We start from the raw sequence: 21,098 nt of genomic DNA, 5'->3' as shown, positions 1-21,098 counted from the left end.
CGCTCCGTCCTTCCAGAAGTAGATGAGGTCCACCAGCGGCTCGGAGCACTTGGTGCACACGAAGCAGGCGGGATGCCACTGCTTGCCGTAGCCGGCCCTGTCCGAGTAGACCACGGGGCTGTCGGCGGGTGCCACTCCCTTGCAGAGCTCACAGACCTGGAGGGGTGGGGGGGGGACCCCGAAGATACAAGGCAGTCAGGAGAGCAAAGGGACACAGGGTCCAGCTTCAACTCCAGTCTCTTTCCTTCTTGGGTGACCTCAGGCAAGTTACTGTCGTTCCTCAGTTTTCTCATCTGCAAAGTGGGTTCATATTGCCCACTTAGGAGGCTGGTGTGAGGACCAAATAGAATACTTTTTTAGCACAGTGACTCTCAACCTTTTTGTTCTCAGGACGCTTTATACTCTTAAAAAGAGTATAAAACTGTTGTTCATAGAGTGATAGCTATTGATATTTACCATAAGAGAAATTAAAACTGAGAAAACATTAAATAATTATATATTAATCCATTAGACAATAAGCCAGAATGTTAACATAAACATTTGTAATTAAAAATAATTCTATTTTTTCAAAACAGAAAGTGTAGTGAGAAGAGTGGCCTTGCTTTACAGTTTTGCAAATCCCTTTAATGACTCGCTCAACAAGCGCCTCTGGGTTCTGACCATCGCCTCCCCTTTTCATGTTTTGCATGATGCTGTTTTCTTTAAACTCCATGAAGAAAATCTGGCCGCACACTGATATGGAGCTGGAAAAGGGAGGGGTATTTTAATCGCCTTCCCAGCAAACTGTGTATAGTTTTCTTTGATTCTACATTAAAATTCAAGTGGTAGTTTCCCAAAAGTCAGTTACTATGGGATTTGAAAGCATATCAGTCAGTCTTTCATCCTGTTACATGAAGACCCACTGGCCCACCTCGTACTTGGAAGGGATTTTTGCCCATGTATGATTATTTTGCAATACACTTTAAATTTTAGGGCGGTTTTAGATTTAAAGAAAAATGGTGACACATATTAATAGCTTACATTCATTTGGTATATTTGCCATGATTAATGAATAATATAGATGTGATTATTAACTGAAGTCCAAACTTTAAATCTCTATTGTCTAAGCTACCTGGTCTGTGGTATTCTTAGCTTTTACCTAATGTCCTTTTCCTGTCCCAGGACCCCCTCTGGGACACCACATTGTATGTAGTTGTCCTGTCTCCTTCGACCCCTCTTGGCTGTGACAGTTCCTCATACTTTCCTTGTTTGTGATGACTGACAGTTTGGAGGAGCACTGCGCAGTAGGGATTTGTCTGATGTTATCATTAAATTGGGAGGAAAACCACAGAGGTAAATTGCCAGCCTCATCACATCCTACCCAGAGTACACACTCAATCCATAAAATCCTGTGAGTCATTTTGGAGTTATCTCCTGCTCCACAGAACTCTGATGATGATGATGACAACGGTGGTGGCGGCGGCTAGCATTTCCTTAGGGCAGGTCTGGGTCCAGCACGGTGCTCAGGATCTCGCATTATCACTAATACCTCTTACAGAAACCCCAGGGAATTGTTTCCCCTGCTGGAGCTCTCTTCCTTTTAGGGAATTCATTATTTCCCCCCCAAGATATGGCAAAACGGAGGTTCAGAGAGATTGAGCGACTGCTCAGTAACGTACAGCTGACAGGAGACAGAGCTGGGATTGGAACACTTGTCTCAAGCTAAGGTTTGTTCCGCTACAGGTTGATCAGGCATTGCTGTGGCCAACAACTGTGGCTGTGGCCAAACCTGACCATGGCCTGTTCTTGTAGGACCCACCAGAGAAGAATGGGTTTTATGTTTGAACTCCAATTCAGTGAAATGTTTTCTCAAAAAAAAAAATAATTCAATTTTTCTCACGAGCAGATCTGTGTTATGCACTAAATTGTATCTCCACCACATTTCTATGTTGAATTCACATGTTGAAGCCCTAACCCCAAGGTGACTGTATTTGGAGACAGGACCTTTAAGGAGGTACCTAAGGTTGAATTAGATCATAAAGGGGGGACCCTAGTCAGGACTGGCGTCCTTGTAAGAGGAGAGACCAGAGATAAGCAACTTCTCTCTCTCTTCCTGCATATCACAGAGGAAAGGCCACGAGAGGACACGGAGGAGGCAGCCATCCGAAATCCGGGAAGAGGCCTCACCAGAAACCAGCCCTGCCGGCACCTGAACCTTGGACTTCCAGCTGCCAGACGGTGAGGAAATGCATGCCTGTTGTTTAAGCCCCCTGCTCTGTGCTATTCCCAGTTCCCCGTAATGACACCCTGCACTGACTAGTACAGCCTGTATTACAAAAACGTGTGCTTAATGATAATGTTATACAGTTGACCCTCAAACATGGGGGTTGAGGGCACCAACACTCCATACAGTGGAAAAGTGGCACAGAACTTAAAATGGCCCTCTGCACGTTTGGATTCCCAACCGTGGATTGAAAATACAGTCGACCCTGGAGTAACATGGGTTTGAACTGCAAGGGACCCAAACAGTTGAAACCTGTGTTGTTGAAGGATCAACTGTATTTTGAATGACACATATTTAAAATGTGGTGGAAATTTGTTTTCTCTCTTGTTACATAAAGTACCCACATGACTTCGTCGATTTGGATCTTAGCCCACAACCCCTGAAATATTTGCAACTTGGCCTTCTCCACAAAACACGTGCTGACCTGGCTTCGGAGGAGAACCCTGTGTTACTAAGCAGCAGTTACATGTTAGTTCCCATGGAAGTAGTTATTGTTTTGCCACATAGAGAGGAGTAGGCATGTGTGAAGAGCCTACTCACTTAGTATTCTTAATTTAAACACTTGAATCACATACCTACTATCCTCCTGTGCCTGAAGAGGAAATAAAAATTAACACGGTGGAAGGTGGGGAAAGAGAACCAAATGACAGTGTCCACGTGCCGTCCCTGAGCACAGTGGCTGTTGGATGAACATCCAGAGAAGGAATGTTAACTGATCCGACGCCTGCCGATGGTGCTGAGAACGGGCTGGGTTTGTGGTTTCAGATCTGCCCACAAGAATGAGTGGTGTGGGAGCCCCGTGCCGCTGCACGCGACCCAGTCCCAGCTCCCAGCTCGCCAGGAACCCATCAGACGTCTGAACCAAAAGTGAGTGATGAGTCAGCATTTGTTTATTCTCAACATCTCTTCAGCATAGCTGGGAAGTGTCAACTATTTGGCAAGGGCTGCTGAGTACCAAGTGAGTTGTCTGTCTGTCTGGCTCTCTAAATTTCACGGAACGAAGTTTCCAGTCCTTTGCTCCCACAGAGGGACTTACTGTCGGCCCAAGACACCGGGTTGGGTATCACCACGATGCATCAGTGGGGAGGGAGAGGGACACAGATGAGCCTGGCTGGCCTCAGGGCATCAGCAGGCACCCGTGGCCCAGAGAAGGAAATGGGTGATACGCAGTCGGAAGAGCAGTTTGGGGGTGATCATGGGTGGCTTGGAACCCAGGTCATGGGTCGGGATTCACTCTGGAGGTGATGGGGAGCCATTGCTGGTTCTTGAGGCGAGGAATGCCGTGCTGGTTTGCACTGTAGAGAGAGAATTCTGGCGGCAGCGTGGAGGAGGAGGGATTCGTGCTCTCGAGCTGGGTCCCAGCTCCTCCGCTGTCTGAAAGGCCTTTGTCAAGGGCCTCTGTGAGGTGGCCTCTTCCCTTGCTGCTTCCCGGCACCCCTGGCTCCTGGCCGCGTTGCTGACAGTAGCCAGCCCTTCTCAATAAACAGTGCCGCTGCCATTTTATGGAAGTAAGACGTCTGGGTAATGAGCCCTGTCAGCACGTGTCGGGAACCAATTTACTCCTTCTTGTTTCCGAGCTGTTTTCTGTGCCTCTTTCCCTGTCGTCGCAAAGAATGTTGGTGCCGACTGTCCTGACTGTCACCTTGCTGGTCCCCCAGCCACCAGGGGCAGGCTGGCCTCCAAGGGTCAGAATGCCTCGCCTGCTGGGGTCCTACAATCCCGGCCCCAGCTGTCTCTGGACAAACTTCTACTTCGATCATCTTTGGTGCCGTGGTTTACAATCTTTAAAGTGCGGGAGGTGGCTGAGAGGTGTGACCTTGGGCAAGTTACCCAGCCTCTCTGTGCCTTAGTTTCCCCACCTGTCAAATGAGGATACTACTAATAATACTAACAACGCCATAGGGTTGTTGCCTGATGAAATGAGATAACACAGTTAGTGGGCTTGGTGGGAGTTCAACAATCATTAGCTAAAACCTCCTGTGAATCCCTGCCCTAGCCCCCCTCACAGATGAGGAAGCCGAGGCTCAGAGGAGTTAACACTTTCCCACGGTGACAGAGACAGGCTGAAGACGGGGTCTGCGCTGGGTGAGGAGGCCCAGGATTCCTTCCGAGTTGTGTGCGTTTCACTGTCTGGGACAACCCCAGACTCAGCTACAACCAGTGCCTGGCTTGGTGGGCCTGCTCTGATCTCGCTCCAACCCGACCGTCTCTAAGATAGTGACTCTCAAGCTGGAGTCTGCCCAGCCTCCCCCAGAGGACTTGTCCACACAGACCGCAGGGCCCCCTCCCAGAGGGTCTGACTCGGTCGGTCTGGGATGGGGCATAGGAATTTGCCCGTTCCCAGGGGATGCTGATGGGGTCGGGAGAACCACTGTCATAGAGTGTTTCAGAACGATCTTATAAATAAACCCAGCAAAAACGGTATCACCAATTTGATTCGGGTTCAGCGAAATCCAATTAGAATTCCTGGCATGCTTCAATTCTAGGCTATTTTTAAGAAAGCCCAATGTGGCCACTCCTAGGCTACTTTGCCTGTGAAGGAGGTAGTGTGGTCAAGTAGGAGTCCTCTGGGACTATGTTGGAAAGCTTAGAGAGGAGCACTTATCATTAGCATATCAGTTGGTTCTTACTCGTACTCGCTGCTATCTAAAATCAGAGTTTGTGTCCTGGCCACGGTGGCTGAGTGGGTTGGGCACCATCCTATGCACCAAAAGGTTGCCAGTTTGATTCCCGGTCAGGGCACATGCCCGGGTTTCAGGCTTGATCCTCAGTAGGGGGGAGGTGCAGGAGGTAACCAATCGATGTTCCAGTCTCACATTGATGTTTCTCTCTCTCTCTCTCTCTCTCTCTCTCTCTCTCTCCATTCCCCCCCCTCTCTCTCTCCATTCCCCTCTCTCTCTCTAAAAAAAATAAAATAAAAATCAGAGCTTGCTCATGGGACCCTTTCCAGTGTTTGCCATACACTCGGTTTGCAGACTGTTCCCCGGGGGGGAGGACGTGTGGCACAAACCTGTCACAGGTGGAACAAACATGACGTTTTCCCTGTGCCATGAAGGTCTGCCCTGTCCCCGCTCCGGTGACCAGCCTCTTAATGAAGAGGGTGTAACTGAAAGTTTGAAAGTCCTGTACTTTGGGCCTTTGTAACCTGTAAAAACACCTGCTGTGAGAAAGCTCAGGCACATTTTAGATTCACCTCAGCCACTAAGACCCCTGCAGGGTTGGGGTCCCTCGGTGTGGGTGTGTGAAAATGATGTTGCAAATTCTCGGGCCCTCCTCCAACCAGTGGGGTGTCTGAGCCCCTTCCTGTGAATGTGGTCCCGCCTTAATGGCTGGCTTCTGTCCAATGGAAGGGATCTCTTAGATGCCCGAGGAAGGTCAGAAAAGGCCACACAGCCTCCATGGGCTCCCTCTGTCACTGCACGCACCCTGGCCCAGGGCAGGCAGGAGAGGTCCTGAGGCCTCCAGGCTGGGGCAACCCAATGGAGAAGACACACAGCAGCGACGGCTGGCCCAGCCCCAGCTGCTCGCGTCTTCCCAGCACCAAGGCCAGACGTGTGAGTCAGAGGAGTCCAGCCCCAGCCTCTGAGCTGCTCTGGCTGATGCTGCGGGGACAGGACAGCGATAAGCTCTCTCCACCGAGCCCTGCCTTCATTGCCAACAGAGGTTATTGTTTTAAGCCTCTACACCAGGGTGGGGAACGTCATTTGGTCTGGCCCTGCCAAGGCCTTAGGGATGAGTTCATTAAATGTTTGACCAAATATAGCGGCTAATTTTCAAGTTGATCATTTTGTATGGCCCTCGGATGATGCTATAAATATCCAACGGCCCTCGGCAGAGGTTCCCCACCCCTGCTCTGCATCCTGGGGAGGTTTGATGGGTAGCCTTAGGTAACGGGACCATCAGGTGTGGGCACAAGGGATTTTGAAGACTTCTGTCATGGACGTAGTCAAGACACAGAGTTTTAGGCAACAGCAGATTAAGGCCGGTGGCCAAGAGTTACGGCCAAAGAACTGTCTCTAAGGACCGAGCCTCACTGGCCTTCAGAGAGGGATCAGCAGATACGGAGAACCCTCTAAACCGGCGGTAATCTCTTCGTCAGGGTTGCCAGAGTCCTGTCCCATCCTGCTGTCTCCTCTGGACGGCTCTTATCCAAAGGCCTACCCAGCCTGAACCCGGAGTGCCTTGTGAAAGTCGCACCAGTACAATACAGTAAATATTAGCACAAGGCCTTGCACTCGGCCCTGGGTCCTTTCCAATACAAATGCTCCCCAATTCACTTATAAACAGCATCTCCTCATTTCCTCTTATGGTGATTGTTCACCATCTTTGCTTTGCAGCCTTACGTATCCCAGTCAGTGTTTATTTTTCTCTCCTCTCCTCTCCTCTCCTCTCCTCTCCTCCCTTCTCTTTCCTGGATCCTGGTCATTTCTGGCTTCCTTACCCTGTTGCATTCTGTTCCCCATAACTATCACCCTCTTGAGGCTCTTGCCTGGGCAGGACAGGCCGGCTGGGTGCCATGCTTAGGACCATGGCCTCTGGACTGAGGCCTCTACCACAGCTTCGTCACTGCTCAGCCTCAGACAAGTCACCCACCTCACGGAGCCTCGCTTTCCTCCTCTGAAGCAGGTGGCAGGCCCTGCTCGTGGGAAATGCTTTACATGTGAGGTCACTGTGGTTGGTCACCCCTTGGCCTCCCACGTCCTTGGGGCCGATGGTTGAATATGGGGCACATTCCACATGTGCACACACACCCTGGAGACAAAAGGTCCCCAGGAAAGCAGTTTCTATCCCAGAAGCCCTCCTGTGTGTTGATGGAGGCACTTCTAACTGAGTCTCCCTGGCTGGTGTCTGGTGGAGGGGAAGAGGGAACCAGGAAGGCTCATAACACTTCTCTTGTAAGGAGCCCATCGGCCTGGGCGTTCTCGAATCCAGCTTTGCTTATTAGTGTGTGGGCAACGACGGACCTTCTGCCAAAGGGGCTGCCCAGCAGGGAGAAGCCTTCCACGAAGTCATCGCTGGGCAGCTGCTGGTGCAGAGCTCGGCGCGGGGCTCCGGCAGCCGGAGTGCCTGGTCTTTGGAGTTTGTGTTGGGCGTGGGATGAGGCAGGCCCGAGTTCGCGTCTGATTTAACCACTCCCCAGCGAGGTCATTAGACAGTTTCCTAACTATGTTTTCTCGTGTTTCTTTTGGTCTGTGATCCAGAGCAGGAAATGCATGGTATGGCCCAAGGTAGTACACACATGTGCACATCACACCCTGAGACGAAAGGTTCCCAGAAAAATAGTTACCACCCCCAAAGCACTTCTGTGTTTTATTTTTTTCAAAATAATTTTTTAAAAAATTCTGGTTATAATTTACTATCCACTGATAGGTTGTGACCTGGAGTTTGAAAACACTGTTTAACTTGGCTAAGAACTTCTCTTAATATCTTAGTCTTCAAAAAGGAGGGGATCATATACCTTGTAGGATAATTCTTAGGATTAAATAAAATAACCATGTGACGTCCTGGCTCAGGGCCTGGCACAACCTAGGTGATTGATGACATTATCATCATCATCATCATCATCATCATCATCATTTTCATCATCATCATCATCATCCCCATCTTCCATTAACCTATAATCGCTAAATAAAATCAGATAAAGCCAAAATAATTCATAAAAAAATTATTTTCTTATGCTTCTTCTAGTTCTGGGGTCAGCAAACTACCTCCATGGGCCAAATCTAGCCCACTGCCTGTGTCTGCAAATAAAGTTTAATTGGAACACAACCATCCTCATCGGTTTTGACACTGTCTGTGGCTGCATTAGTGCTACAAAGACAGGCGAGTAGCTGTGCCTGAGACCATGTGGCTGCAGAGTCTAAAATATTCACTCTCTTCCTTTAACAGAAAAAGTTTGCCAATCCCTCTTTCAGTCAATGGAATCTTATGCGGTCCACTTCAGAAGAGAAATGCTTGTGAGGCCTCTGTGGCAACATGGAAAAGTATTTACAAGTATAAAAAGTGGGATCAAGGGAATTTTCTGTGAAAAAATAACTCCTTTACTGTTATTAAAATATTTCCACCACAGGGAGGAGGGAGGCAGATGTTGAGGAGCCTGGTAACCATGGTGATTTTTCGGGGCTGCTTCTCTGGGCCTGGGACCCTCCTGTCCTCCAGCTCAGATGGGCACAAGGTGGGGGGCGGGCAGTGGTTTCATATTCCCAGAGAGGGGCTGGCAGGCAAGCCAGCGTGCCAAGCCCACGAGCCAAACATCTGCTCGGACAGAGTTTGGAAGTCCCTCGCCCACAAATATGTCCCTTGTTGGGGCTGGAGTCCGGGCTGAGCTGCCAGCTGCTGAGTCTCCATCTGAGAGGCAGACCTCCGTGGAGGGTGGGGCCCTCGCCAGTCCTTCCTCTGCATTCTTGTGGGAAGAGGAGGGTGGGGGCCAGGCTGCACTTTGGACCAAACTAACAAATCCTTACAACTTCCAGGAAGGTCTTCCCTTCTCCCAACCTACTCCCCTCCTCTGAGTCACTCTTTTTGGCATGGCTTGGCCTGATAAAGGGGGATGTGGGCAAGGGCTGGGGGCAGAATAAGAAACACCGAAGGGTGGAGGTTGCAGTAAATGTTATGTTCTGGCTTCCTTTCCCCCTTCTTCAGTTACAAGTGTGGGGTGTAGGGAAGGGCGGAAATGCCTGGGCAAAAGGACCATGCCCAGGAAATCTGTAGATCCCATTTCTGAGAGAATATCCAGTAAGCTCCCTAAATGCAGGGAAACGGTTTGGTGGAGATGGTAACAATCAGAGCAGGAAGGTCACTGTCAGCAGGGTGCACAGAAACCCATAGCCTCCTTCCAGGTGGGAGAGGTGGGGAGCAGTGGGGGGCCTGGAAAGGAAGTCTGGAGCGTCCCCATTCTGGAGTGACAGGGTCCCGGTTGCTGGAGTTGGCAGCTCCCTGGCCACAGAACCCTTTGAAGCCCCAAGACCCATGGTGGATGGGACTGGGGTGGGGCAGGCAAGTCCTTCCCTTGTTCTTGGCACCCAGGCAAGAGGTCCCCAAAGTATCCACTGGGCTGGGCTGTGAGTTACTCCAAACACTGCTGTTTACCCCCGGAAACTGAAATACATGCCCCTTGCCTTGGTGTACCCACACTGCTGGGTCCCACCCAGGAGTTCTCACAATCCACTGGTCTGATGCAGTCCCAGCCACATCTCTCATCAGTAAGTCGGTTAAGCTCTCTGTGACTCAGGCTCCACATCTGTGAAATGGCTATAACATCTCTAGCTGGTTGTTAGGGGGATTCAAAGAGATGAATGGGCCTGCTGTGCAGTAAAGAGTTCCCACCCATCCACAAGCACGTAGTGGGCAAATGAGGGCAAGAGAGGGAGGCTAAACATTTTGGGGTTTTTAATTGGCCTCACTGATTGAAAGGGCATGATTTGGACGGGACAAGGGGGTGAGTTCGTGTCTGGGATATTTCTGCCATGGTGTGTCCCCATGAAGAGGGATTTCTCAAGGCCTCACCTGTGGTGTCTGCCTCTCCTAACCTCAGTCTCATAGTAACACATTTAGAGCACTGCTCTGCGGTCCGCATGGGCGGCCACAGCCCTTGGGTCATCTCAGATGTGCCACGGCTGATTTTAGGTCGCCCGAAGGCCTGGGGGTTGAAAGCTGGGGGTGCAGATTTGCGAACTCTGCTCAGATCCGAATGACTGGGCAGCTCTGGCCGAAAGGATGGGTCGGGCTCAGATGGCACTGTCCCCACAGCCTGGCCGGCCCTTGAGGCTGGCCCTCCGTTACCTGGCTTCACTCGGAACTCAGCCCGAGGGTGGGAATCCCACACGGGCGAGCTGGGAAAGGCTTTGGCGGCGAGGCTCCTCTGGTCTGGATGAGCCTTTCCTCTGAGGACACTGGTGGAGGAGGCGGGCAGCTGACCTTGCTCACCAGAGCCTGAGCCCCGCCCAAGGTCCCTGAGGAAGGTCATGACTGTGACAGGCTGAGCTGCACCAGGTTGGAGCCAGGTGAGCTCCCAGGAGAACTGGCCCCCAGTACCGGCTGGGGCGCAGCACAGAGCGAAGTGGGAGCTGGTTGGTGGCCCCTGATTGCTGAGTGTCGTGTGGTCAAGGACACGGGGGTCAGGGTCTGGTGTAAACAGTGTTAAATGCTGTGCCTGTGTTTCCAGAACTCCCCATGGCAACTCAGAAAATGTGAGACTGATGTGTAGCCTTCTCCAAGTTGGACGCCCTAAGCCAGAAGGCCACATAAATCCAGGAAATGCCTGGTTATCATCTCCCGGACCCTCACCACAGACCCACTGCTGATGCCACTTCTGCTGAGCTGATACGTAAGGTCATTTATAACACTCATTAGCAGTGGTTTTCCAAGTGTGACCCCCAGGCCAGTGTCGGCATCACCCCGAGGGCTCGTGACACAGGCAGATGCTCAGGCCCCGCCTGTACCTCCTCAGCAGGGAGCGCTGGTGGCACCCAGTCCTCGGAATGTGAACAAGCCTTCTAGCGATTCTAGTTTGAGAACCACTGCTTTAGCCTAGAAAAGCCCTTCGTTTTTATTCACTCTGAGGCCTCCCAAACTTACATGGCCACCTGACCCTTGCATTAGCTTTCTGAGGAATTGGCCTTTGGAAGTAGGAAGGATGGACTGGGGTCTGTCAGTTGGTTTGAACCCCATGGTCTTTCCTCGGGCCCCTGGGTGTGGGAGTTTCAGACACGGCAGAGCTCAGCACTCCCTCCCCTGCCCCACAGCAATGTCCACTAAACCGTCGCTATTAGCAGCAGTAATAATGACCACTATTAGGATGATAAGTGGCGATATGTTACCAATACAGTTCTAGTATAATAGTTTCATGTGCTTCCCCTTTGACCTCCATTTTCTCCATAAAACTCTGGATTTGGGGTATCAGACCAAATCCTACAATTTCCTCCTCACCCCCAGGTTAAACTGAATGCCCTGACCACTTCGAGTCAAGTTCATTGCCCTCATCAGGGGAGCAGAAATCAGACCTTGCACCTGATTCTTGCCTTGGGTACCTGCCCACACTGCCCTGTTATGAGAAACAAGGGCACAGCACCCAGGATGGCCAGCCCCCAGGTCTACCTAATGCGGCCACCCGCTGGGGTAAGGCGGAACCGCTCAGGGAGTGCAGCCATGTCCACACTAAACCTGGCGTTGCTGGGCACACACGGTCTATGGCCTGGCGGGCTATCTGGCTACCTTGATAGGATTTGCTCACTGGCTTCAAGGAGATAAAGAGGGAGTTAAAGAAGAGCAGCAGCCTCCTTTCTTCCTGGAACAGATGACAAGCAGGGTTTCATATCTCTAGAAAGACTTTCAGATCCATGTTTTTCTACCTAGCAGCTGGGGGGCCTCGGAAAAATTACCTCTCCTCTCTGAATCTCCCCACTCCTCTGTAAGTGGGGAAAGACTGGGGGTGGGGGAACGAAGGACAACTCCCAGGCCAGTCACAAGTGGCTTCCTTTGGAGTCCCTACTTTATTTTCTCACTGTGGAATCTGCCATTTACTGTCTGGTCTTGCTTAAACGCTTCCTAAGTGTCAGAAGTGTTTCCGAAAGTTGACTGTGGGCAGGGACCTGGGATCCTAAGCCACCTTTGCCCCACTTCCACCCTGAACAAAACGTGGGGCTGAGGCAAAGAGAAAATACGTTCTTAGATCAACATCTGTCTCTCGGGAATGGCAACTGGGAAATGTCACAACGACTTAAAGAAGTCGCCTTCCAACTTGGAATTACACAGGATTAATCGTAAGGACAAATAGCTATTTGAGGGTGGAAAGAAGGCAGCGTCGGGGAGGAGATTTGTTTATAAAACAGGATCTAATTTTAAAGTCCCTGGGACGTGTCGTCCTCCTGAGAAATGGGTCTTTTCAGCATCACCCCCAGATGTGTGGTAGAGAAAGTAAGTTTTGTTCTTTTGTCTTAATTCTCAGATAAACACAGTTTATTAGATGGTAATCCTAGATGGACGTGCCAACAGCACGGGGGTGGGAGATGCAGGCCTCGGTTTGAGATAACGAGTCTGCGTCAATGCAGCAACGAGGACAGGGCCATTTGGGCTGGCATTGCCCTGGGTGTCTGGCTCACACAGTGACTGTAGCCTGTTCCCAGCAAGCCAGGTGATTTGCTTGAGGACCATGTACTTCTATCTCCAAATGTCAAATGGAAGTCTGAGGCCACCTGACTGATGAGGGGTTTGGGTGAGGGGGATGGTGCAAAAGGTGGAAGGGAGCTGGCAGCCACGAAACTCAGCAACAGCAGTCTCATGCTGGTCCTTTCACTTCCTGGGGGGCAAACCCATCCCTGAGGCTTCCACCACCCAGACCCTGGCTCCTCTGTGTGTTCCCAAACAGCCTCCAGAGGATCGCCTCCCCCGCCCTGCCCCCCGTACATCACCCTCACTCTGGCTCAGAGCTTTCAGAAGCAGGGCTCCGATCCCACGATACCTCCCGGGGAGCCTGCCACAACCCCCATGGCACTTGGAGTGAAGCCATAAGCCAGGGCTTTCTCCCATGTGGGGAGAGTATGCTGCTTGTTTGATTTCCTGAGCTCGGCAAACAGCACAGGCTGATCAGCACTTAGGGATGAAAGGATGGATGGATGGATGGATGGATGGATGGATGGATGGGTGGATGGGTGGGTGGATGGATGGATGGGTGGATGGATGGACGGACGGACGGATGGATGGATGGCCTGACTCTTCGGGAAGCGACCCCTGCTGACCTGGCCAGCCTGGTGTCTGCCTCCCCCCAGCTCACCCTGCCTTTAATCACACGGGACTTCCTTCCATCTTCTGCCTCCGCTCTGCTCTCTGGGCCTTTCACGGCGCCTTTCACGGCACCTGCTCACCTCTTTAGGGCCTGGGCAGCTTCTAGCTCTGAGGCCAGCGTGGCCCTGGGCTCCTAACCCACACCCACCTTCATCAAAGCAAACGTAGATGTCCTTTCCCTGAGCTGCCACAGTGTGGTTGTCCGTGACTGCCACTGGACAGAGAGACTCTGGAGGGCATGACCTTGTGTTATTGTCCACGGGACAGTGCCAGGCGCAGAGTGAATGAGCACCAATCGCCGCTGGGGGCCTGACTGCATGAATGAGTACAGGAATGAGGGAGGAGGCCTGCCCAGCGGCTGCAGCAGCCCGCAGCCTGGGAGAGACTTACATATTCTTTGGTCGGGTCGCCGATGCTGCCGTTGGTGGTCGGGGCGGTGGGCTCCGTGCCCTCTGGCTTTTCCTGCTGCTTGCCCTCCTCCTTGGGCAAGCCGCCCTGCCCCGGGAGCGCCACCTCTCCCACACCGAGGGCCTCGCTCTTATACTGCTTGACAAATTCTTCCATGAGTTTCAGCTCGTTCTCCAAAAGTCCGCGGCAGCGAGAGGGGTCCTGGTCGTAGATGGGGAGCTGGTGCATGAGCTGGCGGCGGCGGTAATAGGCCCCCTCGGTGCCCGTCACTGGCTGCTTCTCCTTCGGGATGAGCTCCATGTACTGCAGGCCCTGGGCAGGGGGAGAAACCAAAGTGACTCTCCAGCCCCAGCAGAGACCCGAGAACTGGGGAACCTCCTCCAGCTTCTTCAGGGTTTGGCCGAACCCAAGGATTCCCAGGGGAGGAGTGGTGACACCCAAGTGGTGGTCACAGGTCACTTCCTTGATGAGAATGGTGTGACGTAAGCAGGTGTTCATTTTAGATTTGCTGGCTTTGGGACATGGATTTTGTTTCCTTCAAAATGGAGTATTTTTACTAACATCATGTCGATGCCTAATTTTTAAAAAGTCAATCTAGTTTAAAATTGCTTTTCTTGGAAAAATATAATTAAATCATTATGGATGCAAGGGTTTTCATGGTTTATTAATTTAAAAATCTGCAAAGACACCTTCCAACAGTAGAATCAATAAGGTCTGAAGTCAGTAACATTTCCACATGGGTATGAATGGTAACCATCTGAATATTAATATGTTCAGAGATAACCACCAATGTGGCCTTTTTAGAAAAAAAAAATAAATGAACAGAAATCTTTTAGTTGGGTGGGTCCTAGAGATGGGGGAGATGGGGACGTAAAGGTCAGAGCCACGCAGCACGAGAAACTGCGAAAGGCAAAGTGCTTATCCTTGACAACTGTTCTCCATTTCTGTGTCTGACCTTGGACATGACCTTGACACACCACCAGGTGGCTTGATTCCCACTGCCCAGGTGGCTGCTGCCAAACTTACTGTCTTAGAGCCTGCCTGCCTCACATCACATCATTGGGGATTGTGTGAATCAACTTGGAAATTCACACTGCAATTCATAATGAGCAGTCATTGTCTGCTTTTAGGGAGCAGGGGTGAGGAAGCTGAGTGGGGGTACTAGTCCAGAGCCTGGTGTATGCTGAGTTTCATCATAAATGAGTTCTGGATAACAGTGTTTTTAGAAAAGGGGAGGAGGAGACCTGGGTTCCTGTGGGACTCACCAGTTGAATGGTGGCCATGGCTCTGCCCTGGATTCCGGGGACACCAGCTGAGGTGCCTCTGGCACTGTGGCCGCACAGCACCCCCAGCTAATCCCTGCACAGACCCTAACACTTTTCACGGTGCTTTCCCGGATGTGGGAGATGGCCTGCATGGTGGACAGAGTCCTGGGGTGTCAGGAAACTTGGGTTTCCAGCTCCAGCCCTACTGCTGCTCTCTGTGTAAGACCGAGAGAGTGCCGACCCCTCTGGGCCTCAGTTCTCTCATCTGCAAAGTTCAGAGTAGACTGCACGATCATTATGGTCTTGGCGAGTGTGAGAAGCCTGTGGTGACTCACCTGACCTCCACCACGGCTAAGAGAGAGATGAGCAGCAGTGCTCACCTGGGTCTACAGCCCATGAAAGGGGCCCAGGGGGTGATGGGTTCTTGTTGGCCAAAGAGGCCATGATCCTTCACCCAGAACTTGAGAGAACAAGATCTCTATGGAGCCACACAGCTGACTACCCAGCTAGGAAGGGCTTATCCTTGAACCAGTCTTGGGAAGACCAGGGTGATGCATGGTTTTTCTTTTGACCAGAATGAGATTGCCGGTGGCTTCCAGCACATTCCAGACAGGCAGGTCTGAGGAACCCAGTCTCCAGCTTTATGCTGCATAGGACTCGCTGGGAGACCACCCAGAGGCTCGGACTTAGGAATCTGGAGGGGCCTGGAAGTGAGCCCTTTCACAGGTCCTCCTGGGTGCGTCTGAGCAGGACCCCTGAAGGCCAGGGCCTCTCTGGGGACAGTGGGTTGGGGGAGTGGATGAGACCATCCAGAGGACGAGGGAAGCAGCAGTCCCATGACCAACAGGCTGGGCAGGGACAGTCCCTGGGAGGCAAACGCCCACACCAGCGCTTCCCATTTCTTGCCTGGGGCCTGCCCTGCTCCCAGGCCCGAAGGAAGGAGTTTGGAGAAGGGGAAACGAGTGCTTGGTTCGCTCTGCCCAGGGGGTGAAGCAGCCTCAGTGGCACGGCTGACTCCGCTCCTGGGAGAGTCACCTCCTCCATGAAGGCCGCCCACTCCCTAAGCCGAGTGGTTTAAGGAATGATGGGAATGGCTACGACGTGGCGGCTACTAAGTTCCAGGCTCTTTTAGGTGCTTTACGTACGTGAACCCGTTTACTTCTGACAACACCCCTGGCAGGAAGGTACTCATAGTGCCTCTTGGGAAACTGAGGCCAGAGAGGTTAAGCATCTCCCCAGGGTCACACGGTTGGTCTGTGGTAGAGGCAGCTTTGAACTCAGCAGCTTGGTCTCAGCCCCCTCTGTTCCGCCTCTAGCAGACGGATGATTTGCCGAGAAAAAAATGTCCCCCCATCACTGGGGGGGTCTCCCTTTGTCATCATGTCAGGTGGGTGGACTGGGTCTGTATCGCCTGGTGCCAGGATTCCCCGGTCCCAGGATGTGTCTGTGGCTCTGGCCTTAAAGGGCTGCACCCCTTCCTGCTCAGCTTTACAAATAAACTCTGGAAGCCTGGAGCAGTGGCCGAGCCCTGCACCCACAGTGCCCTCTCATGGCTCTGTCCTGGGTGTGGGTGTCTGTGGCCTGCAGAGCTTATGGGTTCCTGGCTGGGGCCCTGGGGACAGGCAGCTTTCCTTCCCGGGGACCCTGTGTTCCTGTCCCAGCTCCAAGCCCCAGCTGGGCGCCGTCTCTCTGCCTCCCCTTCCACCTGCCCAGTTCGCCTGGCGTGGCCTGGCAGGGAACAGCCCAAGCTTTGGAGTCAGGGAGCCCTGACTGCAAGACCTGTCTCTGCCATTTAAATCAGCTGGGGGGGAGGGGGCATGTGGCTACCCCTCTGAGCCTCCATTTCCCCTCCTGTAGCTGGGGGTAATAACAGTACATCCCTAAGAAGGTTGGAAAATTAGGTGAGGTCGTGCCTGGATAGTGCCTGGCACACAGTAAGTACTCAATAAATATTAGCAATTAGGTTTACTGTGACCAGGTCATTGGCTTAAGGAGTCCTCTGGCTTTAATTCCGGTTGGGAAGGATGACAGCAAAATTTGGTCCCATTTTTCAAATATAATCAGTCCCCACCATTTGGGAATTAAAAAACAAAGTCAGGAAGTTGAGTAGGAAGGGAGAGTCATCCAATCTCAAGACTGTGACTTGCTCGGCAGGCCAGATGCAGGGCCGACAGAGGGGCCCGTCTACCGCGTGGTGTATGCGCCAGCATTAACCATGGCCCGACGATGCCGTCCTCTGATTAGTTAGGGGCCCAGCCCTGGGGGGTTTCACCAGCCAGCTCCTGGCGCCCACAGCCAGCCCTATTAAGAGCTGCTCACGTCAGTTTCCACTGACATCTCAGAGGCCCACTGGATGGCTTACCCAGACCTGCGCACCGGAGGCAGACCCGCCTTCGGAACCGGCCGGCACCTCCTGGCGCTGCTGTCGTTGGCGCCGCCCTCTGTGGCCCAGGATCTGCCCCTGCCCAGCCCCTGAAGCTGGCGAAGGCCAGGTAACCACCCGAGTGTTCTTACACGTAAAATAATTCCTACCCCACAGCGTGGCTGAGCTCACAAATGCTGAAGTGTTCTTTTAAGGTAGACCTCTCAAAAATACAGCTTTAAAAAGCAATCTGTGCCTCTGTCCACTTCACCTAAAGGGGACAGCCCCTCTTCTGCGTAGATTGGGGCTGTGCTGCTCAGACTCTCTGTGGTGAGGGGCAGGTGTTGGGCTGGCTTTCCCACCGACCGCACGCGGCTCTGTGGGCCCCTGCACGCGATGAGAAGGCGCACCTGGCACGTGAGACTTTCACGGGAGTCTGACCACAGGGATCACACCCTTGGATGTCAATCATTACAAAACTTTCCCCACATTTATTCTCAGCGTCTGTACTTCTCACTGTGGACTAGCTGCGAGGGCTCTGTGCAGCGGCACCGTCCACAGACCCATGTGGAGTGTCACTGCGCAGGGCGGCGACGCAGCACAAATACGTCCACTACGCGCCCTGCACGGTGCAAGGGGCCGACAGGACAGTGCACAGGACAGGATGCCCTCGTGGGCCCAGCTTCGCTCATGAGACAATTATATTTGCTTCTAAAAGCTTCTAAAGAAACAATGGAGAGTGAGAGAGAGGAGAGCCGGAGAGTGGGTGGCATCCTCCGCAGTTTGGAGAGTTAGAGACCTGTCAGAAGGCCCCAGCCATGCAAGGACAGGGAAAGGACACGCCAAGGAAGGGAACAGCAAGTGCAAAATCCCTGAGGAGGCTGAGAGTTTAGTGTTTTCCGAGCCGGAAGGAGGACAGCCAGTGGGCTGTGATGTACTGAGTGGCAGGGGTGCAGCAGGGGACTGAGTGACAGGGGTATAACAAGGTACTGAGTGACAGGGGGACAGGGGTGCAGCAGGGTACTGAGTGACAAGGGTATAACAGGGTACTGAGTGACAGAGGGACAGGGGTATAGCAAGGTACTGAGTGACAGGGGGATAGCAGGGTACTGAGTGGCAGGGGGATAACAGGGTATTGTGTGGCAGGGGTGCAGCAAGGGACTGAGTGACAGGGGTATAACAAGGTACTGAGTGACAGGGGGACAGGGGTGCAGCAGGGTACTGAGTGACAAGGGTATAACAGGGTACTGAGTGACAGAGGGACAGGGGTATAGCAAGGTACTGAGTGACAGGGGGATAGCAGGGTACTGAGTGGCAGGGGGATAACAGGGTATTGTGTGGCAGGGGTGCAGCAAGGGACTGAGTGACAGGGGTATAACAAGGTACTGAGTGACAGGGGGACAGGGGTGCAGCAGGGTACTGAGTGACAAGGGTATAACAGGGTACTGAGTGACAGAGGGACAGGGGTATAGCAAGGTACTGAGTGACAGGGGGATAGCAGGGTACTGAGTGGCAGGGGGATAACAGGGTATTGTGTGGCAGGGGTGCAGCAAGGGACTGAGTGACAGGGGTATAACAAGGTACTGAGTGACAGGGGGACAGGGGTGCAGCAGGGTACTGAGTGACAAGGGTATAACAGGGTACTGAGTGACAGAGGGACAGGGGTATAGCAAGGTACTGAGTGACAGGGGGATAGCAGGGTACTGAGTGGCAGGGGGATAACAGGGTATTGTGTGGCAGGGGTGCAGCAAGGGACTGAGTGACAGGGGTATAACAAGGTACTGAGTGACAGGGGGACAGGGGTGCAGCAGGGTACTGAGTGACAAGGGTATAACAGGGTACTGAGTGACAGAGGGACAGGGGTATAGCAAGGTACTGAGTGACAGGGGGATAGCAGGGTACTGAGTGGCAGGGGGATAACAGGGTATTGTGTGGCAGGGGTGCAGCAAGGGACTGAGTGACAGGGGTATAACAAGGTACTGAGTGACAGGGGGACAGGGGTGCAGCAGGGTACTGAGTGACAAGGGTATAACAGGGTACTGAGTGACAGAGGGACAGGGGTATAGCAAGGTACTGAGTGACAGGGGGATAGCAGGGTACTGAGTGGCAGGGGGATAACAGGGTATTGTGTGGCAGGGGTGCAGCAAGGGACTGAGTGACAGGGGTATAACAAGGTACTGAGTGACAGGGGGACAGGGGTGCAGCAGGGTACTGAGTGACAAGGGTATAACAGGGTACTGAGTGACAGAGGGACAGGGGTATAGCAAGGTACTGAGTGACAGGGGGATAGCAGGGTACTGAGTGGCAGGGGGATAACAGGGTATTGTGTGGCAGGGGTGCAGCAAGGGACTGAGTGACAGGGGTATAACAAGGTACTGAGTGACAGGGGGACAGGGGTGCAGCAGGGTACTGAGTGACAAGGGTATAACAGGGTACTGAGTGACAGAGGGACAGGGGTATAGCAAGGTACTGAGTGACAGGGGGATAGCAGGGTACTGAGTGGCAGGGGGATAACAGGGTATTGTGTGGCAGGGGTGCAGCAAGGGACTGAGTGACAGGGGTATAACAAGGTACTGAGTGACAGGGGGACAGGGGTGCAGCAGGGTACTGAGTGACAAGGGTATAACAGGGTACTGAGTGACAGAGGGACAGGGGTATAGCAAGGTACTGAGTGACAGGGGGATAGCAGGGTACTGAGTGGCAGGGGGATAACAGGGTATTGTGTGGCAGGGGTGCAGCAAGGGACTGAGTGACAGGGGTATAACAAGGTACTGAGTGACAGGGGGACAGGGGTGCAGCAGGGTACTGAGTGACAAGGGTATAACAGGGTACTGAGTGACAGAGGGACAGGGGTATAGCAAGGTACTGAGTGACAGGGGGATAGCAGGGTACTGAGTGACAGGGGTGCAGCAAGGTACTGAGTGACAGGAGTATAGCAGGGTTACAGGGGTATAACATGGTACTGAGTGACAGGGGTATAGCAGGGTACTGAGTGATGGGTATAACAGGGTACTGAGTGACAGGGGTATAACATGGTACTGAGTGACAGGGGTATAGCAGGGTACTGAGTGATGGGTATAACAGGGTACTGAGTGACAGGGGTATAACATGGTACTGAGTGACAGGGGTATAGCAGGGTACTGAGTGATGGGTATAACAGGGTACTGAGTGACAGGGGTATAACATGGTACTGAGTGACAGGGGTATAGCAGGGTACTGAGTGACAGGGGTATAGCAGGGTACTGAGTGACAGGGGTGCAGCAAGGTACTGAGTGACAGGGGTATAGCAGGGTACTGAGTGACAGGGGCGCAGCAGGAGCTGTGGGAGGAGCCTGTGGGGAAGGAACCATGTGGGATTCCAAAGGCTCTCCTTTTCTCCCAGGCGAGATTTAACTAAATGTCAGGCTTGCATCTCTAAAACTCCTTTAGCTCACTAATGTGTAGAAATCACCTAGGCCAGCCGTGGGCAAACTAAGGCCCGTTTGAAATGAATAAAACTAAAAAAAAAAAACCTTTTATGTAATGATGTTTACTTTGAATTTATATTAGTTCACACAAACACTCCATCCATGCTTTTGTTCTGGCCCTCCGGTCCAGTTTAAGAACCCATTGTGGCCCTCGAGTCAAAAAGTTTGCCCACCCCTGGTCTAGGCTCTTGCTATCCCAGGTGTGGCCTGGGGACCAGCAGCATCAGCATCGCCTGGGAGCCTGTCAGGAGTGCAGAATCTCAGGCCCCAAGTGTCCCGGCTGATTTAGGCAGGCTCTCCAGGTGATTTATATGCTGAAATTTGCGTGGTCCACTCAGAACTGGACTAGTCCAGTGGGTCTTGAAGGTGGCTGCACATGGCGCTACCTGGGGCAGCATTCAACTGCTCACTTCTGGGGATTCTGACCCTGAGATCGGGAGATTCCGGTTTAATGGTCTGGGGCGAGGCCCAGCATGGGGACTTTCATGAGCCCCCAGAGATTCCAGGGGCTGTCCAGGGAGGACCCAGAGATTCCGAGGGGTAGCCAGGTG

The 21,098-nt window shown here is 52.6% G+C and overlaps 1 protein-coding gene across 2 annotated transcripts in view; it reads right to left on the bottom strand.

Annotated features, from left to right (window-relative positions):
• The window catches only part of LMCD1 (LIM and cysteine-rich domains 1), a 62,129-nt gene that overhangs the window by 2,020 nt on the left and 39,011 nt on the right, over nt 1–21,098 (bottom strand). For both annotated transcript variants that reach the window (XM_014544689.1, XM_005872363.2), the window contains exons 4-5: nt 13,436–13,765; nt 1–156 (exon numbers count right to left, since the gene is read on the bottom strand). In XM_014544689.1, coding sequence (XP_014400175.1) covers nt 1–156; nt 13,436–13,765 — 486 coding nt within the window. The remainder of the gene's footprint in view (nt 157–13,435; nt 13,766–21,098) is intronic.

This window comes from Myotis brandtii, unplaced genomic scaffold (assembly GCF_000412655.1).
Source record: "Myotis brandtii unplaced genomic scaffold, ASM41265v1 scaffold378, whole genome shotgun sequence".
Taxonomy (NCBI): domain Eukaryota; kingdom Metazoa; phylum Chordata; class Mammalia; order Chiroptera; family Vespertilionidae; genus Myotis; species Myotis brandtii.
The sequence above is the reverse complement of the archived record's forward strand: the minus strand, read 5'-3'. Positions and strand labels throughout refer to the sequence as shown.